This window comes from Diorhabda sublineata, chromosome 6 (genome assembly GCF_026230105.1).
Source record: "Diorhabda sublineata isolate icDioSubl1.1 chromosome 6, icDioSubl1.1, whole genome shotgun sequence".
In the NCBI taxonomy this organism is placed as follows: Eukaryota; Metazoa; Arthropoda; class Insecta; order Coleoptera; family Chrysomelidae; genus Diorhabda; species Diorhabda sublineata.
This window is the reverse complement of record NC_079479.1, coordinates 8265948-8287534: the sequence shown is the minus strand read 5'-3', so window position 1 is coordinate 8287534 and position 21587 is coordinate 8265948. Positions and strand designations below refer to the sequence as shown.

General features: G+C 30.6%; 2 protein-coding genes across 6 annotated transcripts in view; one reads left to right on the top strand and one right to left on the bottom strand.

Annotated features, from left to right (window-relative positions):
- The first annotated feature begins 182 nt into the window (after positions 1 to 182).
- Positions 183 to 8740, top strand: LOC130445718 (glucose-induced degradation protein 4 homolog). Its single transcript, XM_056781548.1, has 4 exons — positions 183 to 414; positions 656 to 823; positions 877 to 1109; positions 5075 to 8740. The coding sequence occupies exons 1-4, from the start codon at positions 268 to 270 to the stop codon at positions 5136 to 5138; spliced, it is 612 nt and encodes a 203-aa protein (XP_056637526.1). The 5' UTR covers positions 183 to 267; the 3' UTR covers positions 5139 to 8740.
- A 4384-nt stretch (positions 8741 to 13124) lies between these two features.
- LOC130445037 (matrix metalloproteinase-2-like) overlaps positions 13125 to 21587 on the bottom strand; it is a 254033-nt gene continuing 245570 nt past the window's right edge. For 4 of the 5 annotated variants that reach the window (XM_056780513.1, XM_056780515.1, XM_056780516.1 and 1 more), the window contains one exon: positions 13125 to 20766. In XM_056780513.1, coding sequence (XP_056636491.1) covers positions 20471 to 20766 — 296 coding nt within the window. In that variant the 3' untranslated portion in view covers positions 13125 to 20470. The remainder of the gene's footprint in view (positions 20767 to 21587) is intronic. The other variant, XR_008910015.1, reaches the window with a different exon arrangement.

The following is a 21587-nucleotide window of genomic DNA, read 5'->3' as shown; positions in this document are numbered from 1 at the left end:
CATCTAAATGAAACTCTTAAAAAACACTATAAATCTAGTATTTATTATTTACTGTATAAATTATCAAGAATCTTCTAGGAATTAGACAACTTACCGTACAGAACGCTGTCCCAGTAACTAGACAACTTACAGAACATAATGCGGTTTACTTTGTCAAGGAGTCTCATGACTCATTGTTTTCTAATTCAAGATTTCACCACTAATCGCCATATTGACACAATTTTGACTTTCTGAAAATTGGATAAAGCAGTGGAAAATTTTGAGAAAATGCCGGTTAGGGTGGAAATTACGCCTCCCCTGCCGGCAAATTCGAAACAACCAGGTGTAACCAAGTCTTTATTGTACAATGGTTCAAAATTCCAAGGATTCCAGAAGTCGAAAGGCAATAGTTACGAAGTTGAAGTGATTTTACAGGTTAGGAAAGTTTATTTTTCTCTTAATACTCAAATCATTTCTAAGTATACAGTTAATTTTCAGTACATTAACAAAACAAATATACACATACATTTGTATAACCTTTATGGGAGATTATAGCATGTGACCTGTTTTTTACGTAAAATTTTAAATCACTTTCACTTTATATTTGTTTGAAGTATTTTTATTACAATGCCTAAAATGTTGATAATCACATATCTATACATGATTACACTTTTAGCATGTAGATGAAGAAAATTCATATCTTTGTGGATATTTACAAATAAATGGACTCACGGATGAGTACCCAAAACTAACCACCTTTTTCGATGGTGAAATTATAAGCCAAAAGTATCCCTTTCTCACTAGAAAGTGGGACGCTGACGAAGATGTAGATAGAAAGCATTGGGTAAGTCACAGCTCATTGTTTCATTTAGCATTCTAATATTGTACTTGTTCTAGAGCAAATTTTCACTGTTCAGTCAATATGCCAAAACTTTTAATTCTGATTCCTTCGACTATCTGGCACTTGCTGATACCGATTATGTTTTTATGAGATGGAAAGAACATTTTTTAGTTCCAGACCATACAATTAAAGATATATCAGGAGCATCTTTCGCTGGGTTTTACTATATTTGTTTCCAAAAATCTAAAGCCACAATAGAAGGATACTATTACCACAGAAGTTCTGAATGGTAAGTTTTTACTTTTAATTTTATACAATTTGAATCAATTAGAATCATATTTATATTTAACTCTATGCACTATTATGTAACATGTTCTAATTTTGTTTTTGTAAACAAATATAAGATCATCAAGGTTTCAGTACATGAAATGTTGGAAAATAATTGTAAATGTCCCAGATTTTAAGGTGTGTAAGGTTATATAAGATTGGACAAACACAGGAAAAGTTATTTTTTGTACCTTTATGTTTTCAATAGACAAATATATGCAAACAAATTCAAAGGAATACCTTTAATAGTTAAATGTGATGGTTTTAGCAATAATAGTATCTAGTATTTGAAATTAATTATCTGGACATATCTTTACTCTCACAAGTACAAATTGAATAACTCTTCTATAATCTTTTTATAGAAGAAAAATGGTGAATCAAAACATATTTATGCATAGTGCACTTGATCAGAGTTGAAAATGCCAAAGCCGACTTTGTAACACTTTGCCTTAAATTTTATCACTTACTTTCGGATGTTCTACGGTTAGAAGTCATACATAAGTATATCCTTTTTTCTAAATACGTCTTCTTCGTGTACTTGGAGGATACTTGAAGAACATCAGCTTTATCCTTATCATTACAGACAAGTCCAAGAGCTGTTGCCAGAGGGTCTACCGGTTAGAGTGGATTTTTGTCAAACATTACAAGAAAGGACAGTTAGAAGTTGAAATATGTAAAAAAATGTGACAAATAATTAGGGGATGTCCCCCAGAAACGGAAAGTTATGGACGAAAACTGAGGTCATATTTGGATTCAGGACATTTTACATAGGAATCGTGGAGAATGTTGTCAGGGCCGATTTTCCTGCAGACCAGTGTAATCCACATGAAATTAAATTTTACTGCTTTACAGATATTTTGAGTTATTTATGAGAAAGGTTTAGAAATAAACTTGTAAATTGATTGGAATATGACTATAATTGTTTGAAGAGTGACAATGTCAGACATATAACAAAACAAATCATGATGGGTTATTTTCCTATATTCCTTTTTTATGGATCTTTATACTAATTCAATAGGACTTTTTGGAAACTATGATCGGCTTAACCCTGATCTAAATGTCCAGCAACTAACCCAGAACATGTTCATTATTATTCTGAAACTGAGCTCATTAACTTGGTCAAAGTCATTTGTTTTGATCCTTCCTACCCTGGTAGATCAGTGGGTAAATGCGATTAGCTGGCGGGTTTTTTCAATTGTCTATGATTTTTTGAAGTTTAAAAATTATTTATTTCCTTTAAATGGCTGCCTAATACTAATATCTCCAGGTTATTTAGTACAAGAATATTTTTAAATTTATAAAATGTGCTCAATCTTATACTTTTGTGTAATAACAATATATGTGAAGCATAAAAATTTAAATTTATGTAACCAAGAATGTACAGTAAACCAAATAAAGAAAAATGTGGAAAATATTGAAATGTGAAAATGTTTAGTTAGAGAAAAAAGATATAATGCAATTAAAAAAAAATTATGACTGCCTCTTCTTGCAATTAATCCGTCTCGGCATCCCTCGAAACAGAATCTCTAGTAAAATTCGTTCCCTGTCCACCTGGGCCTCTCCAGACCTTTTCCCGCCGACTATTACTGTGGAAACCAAATCCCTGTGTAGTAGCCCATTGTAGACGGGCAACTAAGTGTCGTCGTGAAAGCCCAGGCACCTTTAAAGATCTTCTTGCCCTTAGATTCGATGAATGTAATCTCCTTCTGATTGTACTTCTCGAAACTGCCCTTTTATATGTTAGCAAAGAGTCATTTTGAACAACCGTTACCGTTATAAATCGGTTTCATTGGATGAAATTAGCTATGTAACGGTCTTCCCTCTCTGATGTAACTCTGGTGAGAGTCCTGAGCGGCCTTCGCGCATCGATATCATTTTCTTGGAAAAGGGCCACTATCCGCGTCACCGTAATCTGTGACATATTTAGACGAAGGACAATGAGGTGATTAGATTAACCTTCTTGATGTAAGGCCACTATTCTTGCTCGATCAAACTCAAAAATCATATTACTCTGCATTTTCAACAAAATTTAAATGAACTCACTGTGAAGTTAAATCGTTAAATCTGATTTATTTTACAAAAATTCATACATTTACGGACGAAAATAATTTTTTGTTACGATATTATTTTTATGTTAAGGTGCCACAAAATTTACAAACAAAAAATGGGCTCTATACAACAAACTTAAAAGTTTACATGGGGGGCCAAGACTTTTGGAGATGTGTGTATTAGAAGATTAATGGATTCTTCAGAAAAAAGGATAGACTCGTGTATTCGTGAAAATAGAGGACATTTTGAACACCTACTCTAATCGATTTCTATTTTATATTATTAGCCTTCTTTCAAATTTTCATCTCGTGATTTTTTGTTTAATGAATACATTTATCTTTACTTCATACCAGCATGAGTTCATAATTCAGCTTCATAATTTTTAAAAGAAAATATTTGGAAAACTCTACACAGTATCGAGTTTTATCAAGAGGACCTTTCTGTTGCAAAATTAAATTATGTTCAAGTTCACTTGAGATTTTACGTAATTAATATAATATTGAAATAGTTATGTTCAATATTATTTGGTACGAACCGTGTAACTAACACACTCTATGAGAGTCAGACATAAAAATAAATTCATTGGTTGTATAATTTTCCAAAACTTATTCGTATAAAATTTCAATACAATGTTGCCAGTAGTTGTCGGAAAATCGTAAAAAATGTGTATTTTTTACTGAGCAAACCCCTAATATTTTTCAGTTTTCTATCTATCCTGGAGACGGGATCACATTGTTTTGAAACACCCTGTATTTTAATACCAAAATCCGATGTAGTAGATTTAGTTGAGAAGATTTCGTGTTTTTTAATTAATTCTATCAAATGAGAATTTTGGAACTTTTAAACAGTGTTCACGTATTATAAAACCATATAAAAAAACCCTGTTCTAGCTTTTGAGAAAATGGTAACATGTATTACATAATTAAGATGAATATTTATCACGCAAAAGTAAATTCAAATGAATTTCTCACACCAATGATGGGAATGGTTTGATGCTTTAGAAAGATTTGAAAGTTTAGTGCATCGTTACAAACTTTCTACTCAGTGGTTTTTTCTCTGGTTTACTATTTACCATTTATTAGAAGAATGATTCAATTGTTGTTGATAAGCTATTTTATTATGAAAAATTTACTTGCATAAATAGTGACTGCTATAGAGAGCTAAACTGTTGTGGATACTTTGTTTCCATTGCTGATGTACGTGAAATAGCTGAAATAATCGTTGTAGTAGTAATTGCATGTGACATGTTGCATTTTATTGAACATTATTTGTCAATTTGAATTTGAGAAAAACCCATGTTCTGATTATTCTGATAATTTTCTGTCATATATTCTTTATCTTTATTCATTAGCAAACAGAAAACACATATTGTTCTATAAGTTAATGTGTGGCAATAAGAGGTTTCGTCTCTCAGTGACGTGATGAGATTTTCTCAAGTAAAAAGTCACCTTGAACCTTCTATAAGGTCTGATGGCCATCTCTTTTTGGTTCCTCTATTTTTATGGGCTTCTGTTAATGGGTGGAGTACTGTATTTATGTGATTCTCGACTTTGTTAATTTTTGCTTTAATGACATCCTTAATGTAATATATTTTTAGATCTTTGTGTATTGTATGGTTTCTCTTAATTATGAATATATTGGATTTTCTTGCGCAACCTCACAGTTTTATTTCATAAACCTATATTGGTTTGATTGCATCATATACAAAACGCTCATTATCTAATGATAAATTGGATTTCCTTCCAATTAATCAGTATAGTTCTTTGATCTGAAAATAATTCATGTATTAGTAAAAAACACTTCACATGACATTTCAGAGAACTCACTTTCCACTGGAACCTTAGTGTCAGCTCTTATTAAATTTACTATTTTTTTCAGGTTTCAATCTTTGAATCTAACTCATGTGCCTGAAAATAGTATACAAATATATGAATTTAGGTAAATTGGATGCACAACAAACAGACTTCCCGAGCGCTGGGCACATTTTGAACCATGGAGAATGTGATTTTTTCACAATTTATTTTGTCTAGATTTAAATATATATATATATATATGATTTCTACCAAACTGAGAAATGTGTGTAAAGTGAAAACAAAATCTTTGAATGTTTTAATTGAAAACCTAGTTAAGTAAATAGATATTTAATTGTTACATTGGATGTTTCAATATAATTATTGTAGTACTATCAACTTTATTTACACTATAAAATTATAATATTTATTCTAGTCCAATAACTAATTAAGAAGAAAGTCTTGAAATTTTTTCAGAGTAATTTCACTTTCACCTTCAATATATATTTATATATTCCGAGTTCTAGCAGCCTTATAGCAAACAGCTAATGAGCAATTAGTTATAATTTTTTCTTACTATGTTATACTTTTTTATCTATTTATTGGATTGCCTGTATGTCTTGTTGATGTTGATTTCAATAAAATACTACTACTCACCCAATAATGTTAACACTCATACTAAATTTTAACTATATTTTACTATATAAACTATTATATATGTACTACCTTAAATTTTATTTTATAAATCAGTTTGGTGGGAACCCCATGTACTTATCTTTAAGTTAAAAAAGCTCTCTTCACTTATAAAATTACCTAATATGAGTATCTTGTAATTGGAACATAAATTTCATTGATTTCTTTGTAATTATTTATACAGAAGTATTTACTGTTTGTCTTTTCAATGAAATAAATTAAACACTGAGGTACAAAACTAATGTATAATTATAAAAATTAAATAAAAAACACCTAATATTAATCTAAACTGATGTCAATGGAGCCATTTCCTAAAATTTTCTAATATTAATGTCTATACAAGGTATATAATTTTTTTTTTAAATTGTTACTCTATCTACATATTGAATTCCGATTCATCTGATTACTAATTCACATCTTGGAAACAGATCTAATTGATCCGTATTTCTACTGGCCTTAATATAAATTCATTAAGCTCTCCAGGATAAACCCACAACCTCACATCGTCCCACAAATTCTATACAGTTAAAGTCTACAGATCAAGCTAGAGTTAAAATTTTCACTTCCTTGGAGTAATTTTGTACCACTCCAATCACGTGTAGCATATATTATAATTCCTGAATCACAACTTCTTGCAGGCCCCTAAATGAATACCACCCAATACAATAATACTTCCTCCACCATAGCTCACTATTCCAACAATGTGATATTGAAAAATTCATTCACCAAGATGGCGATACTTTCTTCTACAGTGTTTGTCACTAAAACGACAAAATTGTAACTGAATAAAATATTGTCCCATTGGCATTTTCCCAAGTTTCAATAGGAACGAGTTGTCACACGGTTGGGAGTTAGTTCTTACGACTTCATCCAACTATCTTCCCACTATATTCCACCTAATGTACTAATTATACAAATTGCGGTAGTCAATTCCGCATTTTTGAAATGGCTGTGAAATATAAACGAATGCAATTATAATTTTATCGTGTATTAAAAAGCAAAGATGGCATCTTTACCGATTAATGCATTCTAGCAGGCGATTTCTGAAATTGTCCGTTATGTCATCCATGCTCTTAGGAATTTTCGTTACTTTTCAGGAATTTTCGCAAGAAAAAATCACATGATATGAGGTAAGGTGAACACAAAGGCCAGAAATCTCATTAACAATATTCGTGCACACACGGATTGTGTGGCTTGTAGATCCGTCTTGCTGGAATAAGGTTTGATCATTTAATACATGTTGGCAAAGTTGAGGAATGACATTAGCATTTCCGAATACCTCTCTGCGCTCTGGTTAACAATCTGCCCCCTTTTAGTTTCGAAAAAAATTGAGGCTATGATTCCCGATGAGGACATGTCAATCTGTTAACTTGGCTGAGTGGAATTTATGAAGAGTTTTGATCACTCCAGTACCTGAAATTTTGCTTGTTTACAAATCTCAATAGATGAAAATGTGCCGTGTACTCATCCGGTTTTGCACAGATTCCTCATTTTCTTCAACCATACCCAAAAACTTTTCGCGGAATTGCCATTGGTTGATTTTTGAACAATTTGAATTTTGTGAGGGTGATAGTGTAGATCTTACCTCAAGAACCTTGGGACAGATCTGTCGAAAAGTTTAAGAGCGGCACTTTTTCCTGCAGCAACCCTCATACGCTCAACATTCTCAGGAGTTCGAACGGATTTCATACTGCGACCTCTTCTGCTCGTTGTTTCATCAATATTTTCAAAATTTGTTACCCACAACTTCATTTAACTAGGTACTGGGTGATTGCCATTAATTTTAAAATGAGTACAAAAACGGCGCTGAGCTGCTACATAACTACCGGTTTGGAAAAACGCTTTCACGGCAAACGCTCGGTGTTGTTTTGACCTCTGTTCCATGGCGACTGAAATGCTTTGAGGTGGGTAACATAACAGTAACCTTGACAATTCGCCGCGCCCACTTTCTACGTTACCACAGCCATTTCAAAAATGAAGAATCAACTGCCGCACCTTGTACCTGTACGCACGGGTTATTTTTTTATTATAGTAACTGCGAAATTGTGCCAGTGTTCTGAACACAGCAGGTCATGTCATTTCCGATTGATAAGTCTTGTTTCGCAAATGTCTATGCGGCAGTACGTTCCTAGGTCAAAAAATCTCTATTTTTGTAGTCTTTTGGGACATTTTAACCAACATACTGTGGGCACTATCTCTATCAACGTACAAACAAAAATCCTAAAAATTTGATTTTTTATGAACTTATAACAAAACATGTTGAATGAAATGAAATCATATTAAAAAAAATTAAAGTAGTTCCAATTCGCGTTAATTTGCTTTAAATGTACTTAGTATAGTATACGCAAAAACAACTACAACATATTAGCATCTTGTTTTTAAACAGTATTAAAAACTGAACTGTAACTTTCGTTCATTTCGAATCAATTTCCATTTCTCCAGTTTTGAATGTTTGTCAATAGTTTCAAGAGTCTGGTAAAAAAATGCATTGAGGTCAAAGATAAGGACATTTTGAACACCCAAATACATGACGTTTAAAATCATTTATTATCGATATATCTCCAATTTCGTATTACAAAGATTCCATGAGTCTTATCTCAAAAACAAATTTTTGAAATGAATTGTGCCCTGATGAATGCTGGATACTCACAGAAAGCATAGTTTGGATGAGACTAGCAGATTTAATAGTTATAGTTGAATTTTTTGCTTTCAGCAGTTAGAAAAATTTAGTATTGGTTAGTCTTTTTTATTTTCAATTCAATCTTTTAGTAAGTAAATACTCTGTATAGATAAAGGGTACCCAGCTTTTATGTAATATCAGCTACATTTGAGTATATATTTGTATTTTTTACTTAATGAAATAAAAAACCGACTGGAAAAATTAAAAGTACCTAAATAGTAAAATTTTTAAAAATTTTGACTAAATACTCTATAAGTCACCATTTGTTATGTATATTATGTATAAATGTATGAATATATTTTTTTTATTATAATTTTTGATGTTTGGTTTTGTGTTTGAAATTGAAAAGAGGAATCCAAATAAAGGTAATTGGAATTAAAATGACAACTATTCTTTCAGAACAGCTAATAGTGTGTTACACAATGTTGGAAAAAACATTTCATAAGGAAAATAATTTTAAACCCTTACTTTTTCGGTGAAACAATCTATTATTTTAAATCGATGTAGTGGAAGTTTAAGAGAACATACAATATTCTCAATCTTATTTACTATTGATGATTTTTTTCTGAATTATAACTTAGCTCAGAAAAAGACAATTTGTTTTATTCATTTAACAAGTGTAACTTTTAAAATACGTTTCGTTTAACGAAGTAATTTGATAGAAGAAAACTTTGTTGCCACTCTTTATGAAGTAAATTCATATTTGTTGAATTAAGGTTGACAAACACCTGACCGCTGAGCGCGCGCAAGAACGGTAACTAAGTTGATGTCGTCTTGTGTCTGATTACAAAGTGATACCAGTAAACGCACGATAACACAACTTCATTAGAGATGATAGTGAGTTTTGTGGGTTTGGATTTATCGTTTTGAATGTTGTCGCAATTATTTATGTAAGTAAACATAAACGCTTCAAGGTAAAATTTAATCTAAACCTAACCGTCTCAGCGACAGGTCCCAGGTAACCTGTATTTTGCTAATTCAATTTTCATCTTATTCCGGATGAAAACACTTTTCTAAGAATCAAATAAAATAAATCTTTATTCATTCAAAACATTTACCAATGATGTGATAATAAAATATGAAGTCAATCACATGATAATGCGAGCAATATGTCAGATATATACTCAGGCATTCAGAACGTATCAAAATAATTAATCCTTTAGCAGATTTTAATCCTTGTGCCTCCCATTCTTCAAATTGAACCATTAACAGAAGCAGTTGACTTGTTTTCTATTTTGCAAGAACTATACAATTTCTTTACTATTTACACATATCATTTGGAGATCTCGGTGCAACAAACAAATTTAAAATTGAGAGTATTTCTCAAAATCGTTGGTCTGCTCGACATAATGCATTAGAAAAAGTGATATGCTATGCTAAAGCAGAGATGAGAAACCGATTACGCGATCTGAAGCTACGGGATTGTAGCGAAAACTACAACATTCAGAAACATCAATCTTAGACATTGCTTTGGATGTAGTTTCAGACTCTCAAGCTGATTTAGCTTTCGTTGTGCAGATCTATATTTCTCTTGCTTTATTATTTTAAAACATGAGAGACAGACAATTTGTTGAATATGAAAAAAAGCCAAAGTACTATCTGGAGCTCAGGATCATTATCGTTCTGATATTCGTTTAAATAAAACAGAAGAATTTAGCCAGATAACTGAACAAGTTTCACACAAATGGGTGTTCCCTTTTTTGTAGACACGCTGAATGTAAATTAGCTGAGCGTAAACATGTATATAAAATTTTTTTGATACTTTATCCAAAATAGATACAAATGAGGTAAGAAATATTGCCAATACATTAGTCACTAAGTATTTTGACTATTTGAAAGAGACGTTGAATATAGTTGTTTTCATTATCAACTTAAAGATTCCTCAGCAATAACGGAAGATGTGCGCACTGCACAAATCATATGAAATGTATTATATTCAAGATGTTTATCCAAATGTGGGCATTACTCTTCGAGTTTTTTCGAGTATCCCGACTACAAATTGTTCAGGAGAAAGATCTTTTTCCACTCTAAAAAGAGTAAAAACATATATAAGCGCAAGAAGCGACCAATAAAGACTCAATGCTATTGGATTAGTGCCTATTGGCGTGAAATTAGTGAAGAAATTATTTCAACTATTATTTTCACACACATCAAATTTCGATACAATTAATAATTACTTTCTATTATAATGGCTAATTTAATTATTAAGCAACATATTAGAAATAGGGAATCGATTAAAAAACGTTTAACGACTTTTGAAAAGTATATCAATTCAATCAAGGCCGGTGCCATCTCACCTGATTTAATAGATGTTCAATTACGGTATGACAATAATATTAATACAATTCATGAATTTGAAAATATAAAAGGTTTAACAGAAGAACATTGTTCAGAAGTAGAACTAGACAGTTTGATGAACGGAAGCCTTTCGAAAACAAATACTATAGTAATATATCATTTCTAAAAGATTACATTTCAAAAAGAATAGGTCCTGCAACAATAGTAAATTCTTCATCTGTTAAAGATCCATTATCAAATTTTTTACTTCCTAGTTACCCGCCTTTACCGGTGATTATGATCAATGGTTAGAAAGAGTATTAAGCAAACAATAGATTAAATACCTATCTAAATGATACTCATAAATATAACTTTTTAAATGTCGCTCCAGAAGGGTATGTAACACGAGTCATCTCTGGATGTGATCTCAAGACTTGGTAAAAACTTTGTGAGAAGTTTGATAAAAAACAATTCCTAATAGATATCCCTATTAAAGCACTTTTAAATATCAATCCTATAATTCATGCAATTCAGAAATTCAGTACTAGATGATATTTCAAAATATATCATAGCACTTGAAGGAATGAAGCTTTCTAAAAAAGCCATTTGGGATATGACTATTATTCATATCATTTACAATAAACTTAATAAAATTATATAAATATACAATTTTTTAGGATTGTTAAAAGAAAGATAAGATATATTAGAATCTTTGGAAGAGCCTAATTCTCAAACTAAAGTAAACACTAATCATAATCTATCAAATATTCAGGTCCTAAAAATCGCCTAAACACAAGGTCGTAGTCTATTACATTTATCAATCAATAAATCACTAGGTAAAAATCATCAAAACACAAAGTTAGGCTGGATCAAAGTATAAAATATCTATTCCTTCTTTGTGAAACTCTATTCAAAAAAGCCACTTCAAGTCATCTTAACTGTCAATTTATTGTTAAACTTCCGTTAAAAAAGCCACCTCAAATAATGGGTAATTATGAAGAAACAGCTATTAATAGATTCAAGGCGTTAGAGAAAAAATTTGGATCAAATCCAGAATTTCGTGATCTTTATAAGAATTTCATTCATAAATATATACAGTTAGATTACATGTCAAAATTAACGAAATCAATTAGCAGTCCAAAGAAACAAATATTACAACAAAACTGAGAGTAGTTTTTGATGGATCATGTACAACCAGTTCAGGATGGTCTCTCAATGACTTACTGTTAGTAGGCCCTAAAATTCAAAATAACATCTTTCATATACTAGTCAGATTCAGACTCTACAAATATGTCGTTTCAACTGATGTGTCAAAAATATACAGACAAATTAATACATAATGATTATAAACAACTTTAATTAGTAATTTGGAAAGACAATCCAAATGAAGACTTTTTAACATACAAACTCATTACAATGACATATGGCACCACGTCAATATTTAGAAAAATACAAAACAATTTCTTCTGAATTAACTTACATCGATAGGTGAATGGTATTCTACAAAATGATATTTGTTCGTTGAACTAAACGTTTTCTTTAAAAGAAGTGTTGTCTTGTACTACGGTTTTCCAGAAATTCTCAATTAACATTAATGCCATTCAGATAATAATTTTACAAATAAATCGTACCGAAGAAAAATGTAACATTTAATTGACACATCTTGAACACAAAATAGGTGAAACGCACTAAATTGAAGCAACTGCTCCAATGGTCCACAAGCCCTGGCTCTTCGCAGCATTGATAATCGTACGTTGCGGAAAACGTTAGGCATATTAGAAGTTTCTTCTATTGCTGCTTGTATACAACCAACGAGATCTTCTTTCTACCGCACCCGGTTAGACGAGAGACTGCAAATCATTTTATTTTTAAAACTTCAACCTCCTTTATCATGGATAGGATACGTTTGCTGACATAAGTTCCTGATAGGCATAATTTAACCCACGAAATTTTCTCTAGAGCGTTGGCAGTCGAATTTAGGGACACCTTGTATAAACATTTGTTTGTTTACATTAATGCCGTTTTATGGGAAGTTTTAACTGTCAAATAGCGTCAGTTAAGAACTAGAGGATGATGCAGAACAGTTGCATGAAGTGGTGGTCCATTATATGAGCTGTGCGAGGTAGTTGAAGAAGTGTCTGAATTTTCTTACGCCAATTTAGAGAACCCCACATACTTTCAACGTGTTATTTATAGGTCCCATTATCAGAAAATGTGATATGGCAACGTATTCAACTATCTGGTTGGAGACATTCTATCTCTATAGAAACAAATATTCAAATTCAAAAATTTCAAATTGTTAGTTAGTTCCCTCCCATTACCGATAAGTATATTTTGTCCTAGACATCAGTAGTGAATTTTGTTCATCTAACGTATTCACAATATGAATATGATGCATAACCCCCAAGTCTAGTGATCTTACCATATCTCGGAAACTATTAAAATACTTAAAACTTAACGAGGTAATTCATAATAAAAATGCAGGTTACCAATTTTATTTATTTATTTGTTCTTAAATACATTTCTTTATGTACATTTACCAAATACTATAATTTACAATATAAAATTAAAACAACCATATTACTTAATATATTATATTATAAAAATGATATTCTATACAGAACTAAAACGTTCTAGGTTATCTCGAAAATTTCCTTAAAATTGTAACATTTTGACATAACGTTAATATTTTTAATATCGCATACATATTGCCTTATTTTGCACAGTTTATTTGAAACATTCTAAGAAGATTTCGAGATGAAGGCCATAATTATTAGAGATTTCTATGAATATATTTTTGTTCATTGAAGTAAGTAATATCTAAGAGAGAACTATCATTCCAAGACTTTATCTTCGTCTGTTACCCAAGGAACTAATTAACAAAGTGACTTGAGAATCAATTATTGCGAGGATCAAATGAATTTTATCTTTTCTTCTCAGTGAGGTTTCTATTTCGATCGTTTCTTTTCACAACTTTTTGGAACGTGTATTGTCCTTACATGTAATACTTCTATATGGACAGTTTCTATAAGTTTTAAACTCTTCCGGAAGACAGAATGGCAAGGGTTTCTCTATCCTCAGAGGTTCCAGCTTGGTTCTGCGCATTCTCAAGCATGCGCAGTCTAGGTAAAGTGTCTCGAATGAGAGAGAAAATTAATATTCTCGACACCGTACGAAGGGACGTTTTTTCCCCATACCAACTGTCTATATAGGAGTATTACATATAAGGTATTGTCACAATACTCAAGAGTTAATAATGAAACAAAATATCTCCACACAAAGTTTTTACCTGCAACCAATTTTTATTTGTTTCCGCAATATGGATAATGTTATGATATCTATTGATTGGTGCGAAAACCACTAAAAAAATGACTTATTCGTTGAGCAGATATTTTGAAAAGCATCCATAGAATGAAAGAACAATTCTACATTTATAAGTATTCAATGAAGCCACTCAAAAGTTGTTTCAAGAAGTTGGGAAGGAAATAAAAGGATACTCTTTGTATTGTAAAACTTACACTATAATTGTGGTCAATGGTAATGATGTGAATTGTACAATTGAGAAATAAATGTAATGAAAAGACATATAATTTTTACGTAAGAAGTGACTATTTCAACAAGTAACAATTGTGACTTTTCAAAATCTAAATTTCTATCATTTTCACAAAAAACTGTGATGCATGGTAACTGTGTTTGAAAAATAACAACACTTTTGATATAAATTATATATAATTGGAAGCCAAAGAACTATAAAATTCTTAAGATCTATTGCAATATTAGAATCCTGAACATGAAAAACATACACACGTCACGGATTGTTGAACATATTTTTGGATTAAGTCATCAGTAATATGTCACTATTTGAGAAGGACTGGGGTAAATTTAGGAATTACAAAGTTTGGGTAGGTTTAAGAGAACATTGACTTTCAAATTAGGCGTCTTCAAAAAAAAAGATCGCTCATAGTGCAGTTAAAAATATTTTATTATTTTATTGGTACAGAGTTACAAATATCTGTTTATATGTGGAAAGTTGAGCAATGAAGTATTCAAAGTGTGAAAGACAATTGGAACATTTTGCTGAGTAATGTAGGAGTTTATGGAGGATTTTCTTCAATTTGTTCTTCAATATAATTTTTGCATGTACTTCCCAAACTTTAGTTTTTAGAAAAAATAAACATCTGAGCTCTACTATTTTATAGTGAGTATAATTCGAGCGTGAAGCTATATAAACATCGACAAGTCGCACAATCGAGGTACCTTCTTTCATTTCCATTATTGTTTTATTCATAGGCAGATACAACTGTCTCACAAGAGACATTATATATTGAAAAAGGTCTCTAAAGGACCCACTTCACTCATGCCACTGCCGGGTTTTTATACATTTTGAGATTGCTGCATTGTAGAGCTTTAGTAATACATTCCCTAGTAATATCAAAAGATATACAAAATACAAACTCGCAAGAAATGTTCAATACATTTGAAATCAACTAAAATACTGCTAGTGTGTAAATATTGGAAGCACTAAATTCTAAAGCTGTTGGCTAAACATTCCTTTCACAAAATGTTCTGAATTAAAAAATCAAAGTACCTACACGTGGTATATATTTTTCAAAAAAACGTCAGTTATTTCTCAACATATCACAGGTGTTGTTTAAAATTCCATTTATGGGAAAAAACTCTTGGGAAATGTTTTAAACTTTAAAGCAGATACCCCTTACCACTTGTAACATTGTATTTCCTGTGAAATTCCAGTTCAAAAGAAAGATATCAATGTTTTATACTAATCGTTTTTCATAAAATTTCTGATTTTGCTAAATCTAGTGCATTATAGACTTCTTTTATTTGTATATATTATTTGAACTGTATTAATAGAAAATTGTAAGAATTAGATATATAAATTATGGTACTTAAGTTTCAAAATAATCTCTTGAGGTTTCTGATGATGATTTCTTCCTATATCTATTCATAGGATGACGTGTCGTAAGATGGTGCTGTTTATCAACCAAACGACTCAGATGCAGACAATATTGAAAACAGCGGTTCCACTTGTCTGACAATAACAGAGCATTACAGTAAATTTCTTCTAAACAAAGAAGTTCGAATCCGTCGTTAAACTGTACGTAGATTACTTTGATCTGAGAAGTAAGTCGCCTACATCCATTACGTACGTGGCAAAAGAATAAGATCCATAACAAAAATACTTGGAAAATTTGGCTTTGAAACGAAAAAATAGCTAAAAATAAGTAATGACTACAAAAATATATTCATTATTGTCTTACAATTAAAACGTGTTCTGGATAGTGACCATATTTTTATGTACTCCTTTACATAAAGAAATCCATTTTTATTAAACATGGGTAGATTTATTTCTGAACTACATCTATAAGTACCAAATTTAACTAATTGAGTAAAAATAATTGAAAGTTAAAAAAAAGAATACAGATTGGAGTGTTTTTTGTTTGCAATTCAAAAAGCATAACTAATATATTATTTATATCACAGTAATTTAAGCATTTTAATATTAAAAATCATGTCCCACCATTAGTAGAGCGATTTTCTATAATTTTCCCACTTGTTTAAAAATCTAAACTAGATCATTTTATATCTGATAATTAAAATACCTAGTTTCGAAAATAAACGTAGATATGAGAACCCAAATTAAACAAAATTGTGAAATTGTAACCATATAGGTTACAAACATTTTGAATAAGTTCATGTTTGGTGTTGCTGATTGATTTTCTAGAAATAAACAACACAATAAATCTGTAAATACATCTGAAAACAACAAACGACTCATCCAATTCTTAGTGTGTCTGAATCCTAAATATATCTGCCTTCAATTTCTCTCTGACTGTGAAAATACATTTATGTTATTAGAAATATTTGCCATTGAAATTAAAAAAAAGAGTCCAAACCTAGTGGTATAATTAAGTGAAATTCAGAAATACAATGAGCAAGCAGTAAAATGGATGGCTACATGAAAATGACTAAGAGGAAAATGAATTTAAAAAAAACTGCTTCAGGTTATATGTAAGAAAATTTGTAACTGAATCTTTGAAAGACCAAAGATGAAAAGAGATCTTTTGATATTAGATAATTTTATTTCAAAATGAGGTAGGACGAGAGATATTTCAAATGTATTTTTAAAGCAGAAGATAATATAGAAACAGTACTTTAGGAATATATAAAAAAAAACTACAATATGTAAACAAAATATGATATAATATTATCAACTCTCTATTGAGCATTCTTGGGTGATATAACTTTTAGAAGCCCAAATAAGTTTCTCCTGTTTTTGATGATATTAATCAAAGCCTACCAAAAAATTGAAGATAAATTAACAGTATCACATAATAAATTACACTAAGTGATACAACTGCATTACTCGACATCAATCAAAGGTCATTCAATGAATAAACTTTTGATAAAAATTTTCAATGGTTCTGAACCTTGTTTAATGAAATGGTTACTTTGGCTACATAAGCTGTCAAATCATGTATCAGAAGATTGAATAATATTCGACTTTCACCGAGCTGGTAATAGAATAAAACTTAATTTATAATAAATTTAGTATATTAGAAAATATATTAAAAATGGGTTGTCTAAAACATCCTATACAAAATATTTTCAATTATTATATGTTTTTAGTGATTATAGTAGAAATTTCTTTATTTATTTTCGTTTGTTTGTGTGGTTAGAACAAAAAGTTGTGCTTAAGAATCTGTCTGAAAATGACGAAAATTGAAGTAACTTTTTTTAACATCATAAAATATATTTGACTCAGAAGCAGACATCTAATAGAATGTGAAGCAGTTTTTAAAGTGCGCATACATATTATGTGGCCTAGAAGGAACAAATTCAGAAAACCATTAAGTTTGTTTCTAGAGACGTTAGATCCCAACCTCATGAGATAAAAATCAATCTGAATGATGTAGTTAAAGATTGGAAATACAATTGTTCATAAAAGAACGGGAGGAAGAGACATGACTATATACAAGAAACTACCAAAAAGTTGTACAACAGTTTTATTGGCCACTAGTATAGGATTTATATAAAATGAGTTTTATTATATCATCAGCTCGGTGAATGTCGATTTAGACTTAGTACTAGTATCAATGTATTGTTACGTTTACCTAAGGAAACGTGGAACTTTTTGACTGGGTCATACAAATATAGAAATATAGACATGGAGGAGTGAACAGAGCAAAAAAAAGTTTATTATAATAATGGCAATTGTAGTTACAAAGATAAAAGTCCCAAATAATACGATGTAGTTAAAGATTGGAAATACAATTGTTCATAAAAGAACGGGAGGAAGAGACATGACTATATACACGAAACTACCAAAAAGTTGTACAAGAGTTTTATTGGCCACTAGTATAGGATTTTAACTAGTACAACTTTCACCATGTTTTTATTGTTTTCGAAGTGCATCTTATGGATGTGTGGTTTTCATCTCAGAATATATTATTTCTCTATTTAGGCTAAAATTCCATATAACACTTTCTATTGTTTATAAAACAACAAAATTAGTTTGTATTCTGGTTTTGTTGTTCAACTCTATTGAAGTTTAAAAGAAATTAACAGATGTCGCCCACTTCGTAATTTGCGCGAATACCGTGTAATAATAAAGGACCGATGTATAAAATTTTCATATTATCTTGATGTTAATTTAATGAAAAATCATTTTTTAAAAAATAATTAGGAATTTTTTGTTCAGAATTTTTTTAGACAACCTATTATTAATATATTTTCCAATAAATTTATTATAAAATGAGTTTTATTATATCATCAGCTCGGTGAATGTCGATTTAGACTTAGATCTACCTATCTAGTATCAATGTATTGTTACGTTTACTTAAGGAAACGTGGAACTTTTTGACTGGGTCATACAAATATAGAAATATAGACATGGAGGAGTGAACAGAGCAAAAAAAAGTTTATTATAATAATGGCAATTGTAGTTACAAAGATAAAAGTCCCGAATAATACGATTGATTTCGTTAAGAACAGTTAATAACCCTAGAAGAAGCATAATTATGGCTACAGAAGACAATAAACTTTTATCATTCGATGATGTCGCAAGCAGGCGTCATACTGCATGATATGTTTTTTTGAAAATGGACTTTCTGAAAATTGTTCCAAAGTTGGGACATAAAAGTTCATTTCATACTTTTGGTAGACACAATATGCTGATTACGCATAGTTTTTGAGTTTATTAAGATTAGTATGGAGATACCTGAAAGAGTAGTAAGCGTTGTTTTGATCTAATATTGTGGAGAAATCCAAAACTAGAAAGGAATAATATGAAATGGTGGGACGCAAACGAGACTATCCAAATCTAGGGTACTTAAAATAAAAAATAAAAAACTACTTAAAATAAAAAAATTAAATAATGTTATTCAATTACAAAAAAAATTTATATCACAAAATCTTGATAACATCGACTGTATCGGCAGTTGGGATTTTATATTTTTATTTAGAAAAGAGTTTATTAGATTCAGTCTTTAACTTTTTATACTTGCCAAATTCAGAAATAGGAAGAGAAAGATAATTTTCATCTACTTTCATTTTAAAATTCAAATCAATTGCTATATTATGAGCATTGTATTAGGAATAATGTCATAGTAGTAGTACTACTTAGATACATCGTTGAAAGGCGGTGAAAAAAATTTGGATAAAAATATGGTTCACCATTTGCCAAGGATATGTGGTTGAAGTTTTTAATGCCGTCTAATTTTTAAATATCAAATTTCCGTTGATAGAGATGAAGGAATGAAAGTTCATTGCTCTTCTTAATTTTTATCCAATAAGACCCTAAATAGAGGAGTAGTAGATTTTGTTGACTAGGTGAGTATCAAAAATGAAGTACAGGAGTACTTTTCGAAAAATAAATACTATTAATCAATTTTAAAGTTATTGAAACGATTTTTAAATATTAGTGAGTGCAAATACTGTTTTAATTGATGTTTAGTTGTGGCAAAACATTCAGGTCAAGCTTTAAGGACTAATGCATTGTGGTAGGTCCCTAAAGTATCGATTTTCCGTGGTATATTTGTTATATTTTTTAGCTTATCCTGAATGAGTCGCTACCAGTTATGATAGCAACAAGTTTGTTTGTATATGTTCTATAAATTTCAGGTCTCACTTTTAATCTTTCAAAACATTATTTCTTATATGTTTATCTTTTTCTCACAACCGCACTGTACTTACGTGATCATATCGTCTCCAAGAATTCTATATATTTCCTCAAAAATAATTTGAACCGTCATCCGGTCGGTAATATATACTTCTCATCATCCTCAGAGTTTTCCAAGCTTCTTCTTTCCAAATTTTGTGAGATTTATTTTCAAGCAGATTCTGGATATTCATAACTATTTTTCATGTTTGAGATTATTTCTATTAAAGACCTTTTGTCTTTTGCTACAACTTCAATATAGCCAGCATATGCAATTATACTCTTTTTTTCTGTTGGCAATTCTGTTTGTTTTCTTGAATTTTGTGAAAGTTGGATTTTTTGGAATTCATGTACAGCATTTCGCAGTGTTATTGTTTTTTTGTCTTAATCTTTTCATTAAACCTTAACTACCTTGACTTATTGAAGTATTTGTCCATATTCTCTTTCTGTTCCTTTCATAATATACTTCTTTCTCTTACTTCCTATGTGACGTAATTGTCTTTTTGCAACACATTTTATTCCACATATCCATGTGTGATGGGAAAATCCTAATTTTTACCCGAATTGAACTATTCAATAAAATTAAGATTGGTATCTGCTGGAAAAAAATTTAAAGATCGTTCATTCAATTTGACAATATACTACAGTTAAAGACGTCATCCTGCATAAACAATATAAAAAACTGTTAAAATTAAAGCACTAAAGCTACTTGATGTTGTCAAGGATACGCCATTGGAAGCGCCCCTCAAAGGCATTTTTTCACCTAACTTGTCTTGGGTATAACCATCATCAGAATATTCTTTGGTATTTTTATTTTGGTCGTTTTTATTTTCATAATTGGTAGTGCATCCCATCCAAAATGGAGCAGATAATTTTTGTTCATCGTCTTGAACGCGCATGTGGTAATCGTTAAATTTCCAAAAACCTTTGCCTTTGAAGAAATACGTTTTACCTAAAATAATTGCAAATTGTAAATTAAGGATGAAAATTTTTTTCTCGAAGAATGATTTCATGTGCAAAACAATTGGTAACAAACATCAATACCTCAGTTAAGTTCTTTTTTGGCATTATAAAGAAATTATCAGAATGTTTTGTATTTCTATAACTAAATTCTATGAATTATTTAGAACCAGTTGATATATATCCAGACAGCACAACCTAATTGTAAAAGCCCTTTGAATGTTTAATAATAGGATGTAACACGAAAACATTTACTATTCTTCAAAGAGATTTATATAAAATTTAAGCGCCCATACTGTTGGAAATGTTATAATAAATTTTTAATTACGTGGCTACCTTATCTGACACGACTTCTATTATGTCCTTAACTTTCAACTTTTAGTATACTTTTCAATTTGCGTAAAGTGATTTTGAAAAAAAAAATTTTATAATATATTTTTTTCTTTCATCAACCTGAGACGATGAAACCTGCGTTGAATAGGAACTCATACAAAAGAAGCACCTCAAATTCACGGAGAGAGAGTGGATGGGGTATTTTTATTCGGGAAATACAAACAATTTCGTGTGGTATATGGTTTGTTTCTAAAATGAACCTACCCCCACGCCACGTGAGGCATAAAACCTGAGAATAATTGGAGCAAAAAAATAGTTCGATGAACCAACATCTTTTGGAATTAATTGGGTGAGTGGTGTTATATAGGGGCGGGTACAGCTGCGGCTGTATATTTTCTATCGTCGGTCAATGAATTGATGAACCAGAAGAAACAATATGATGATGATGAGCAGTATATTTCAAGAAAGAAAGAAAAATCT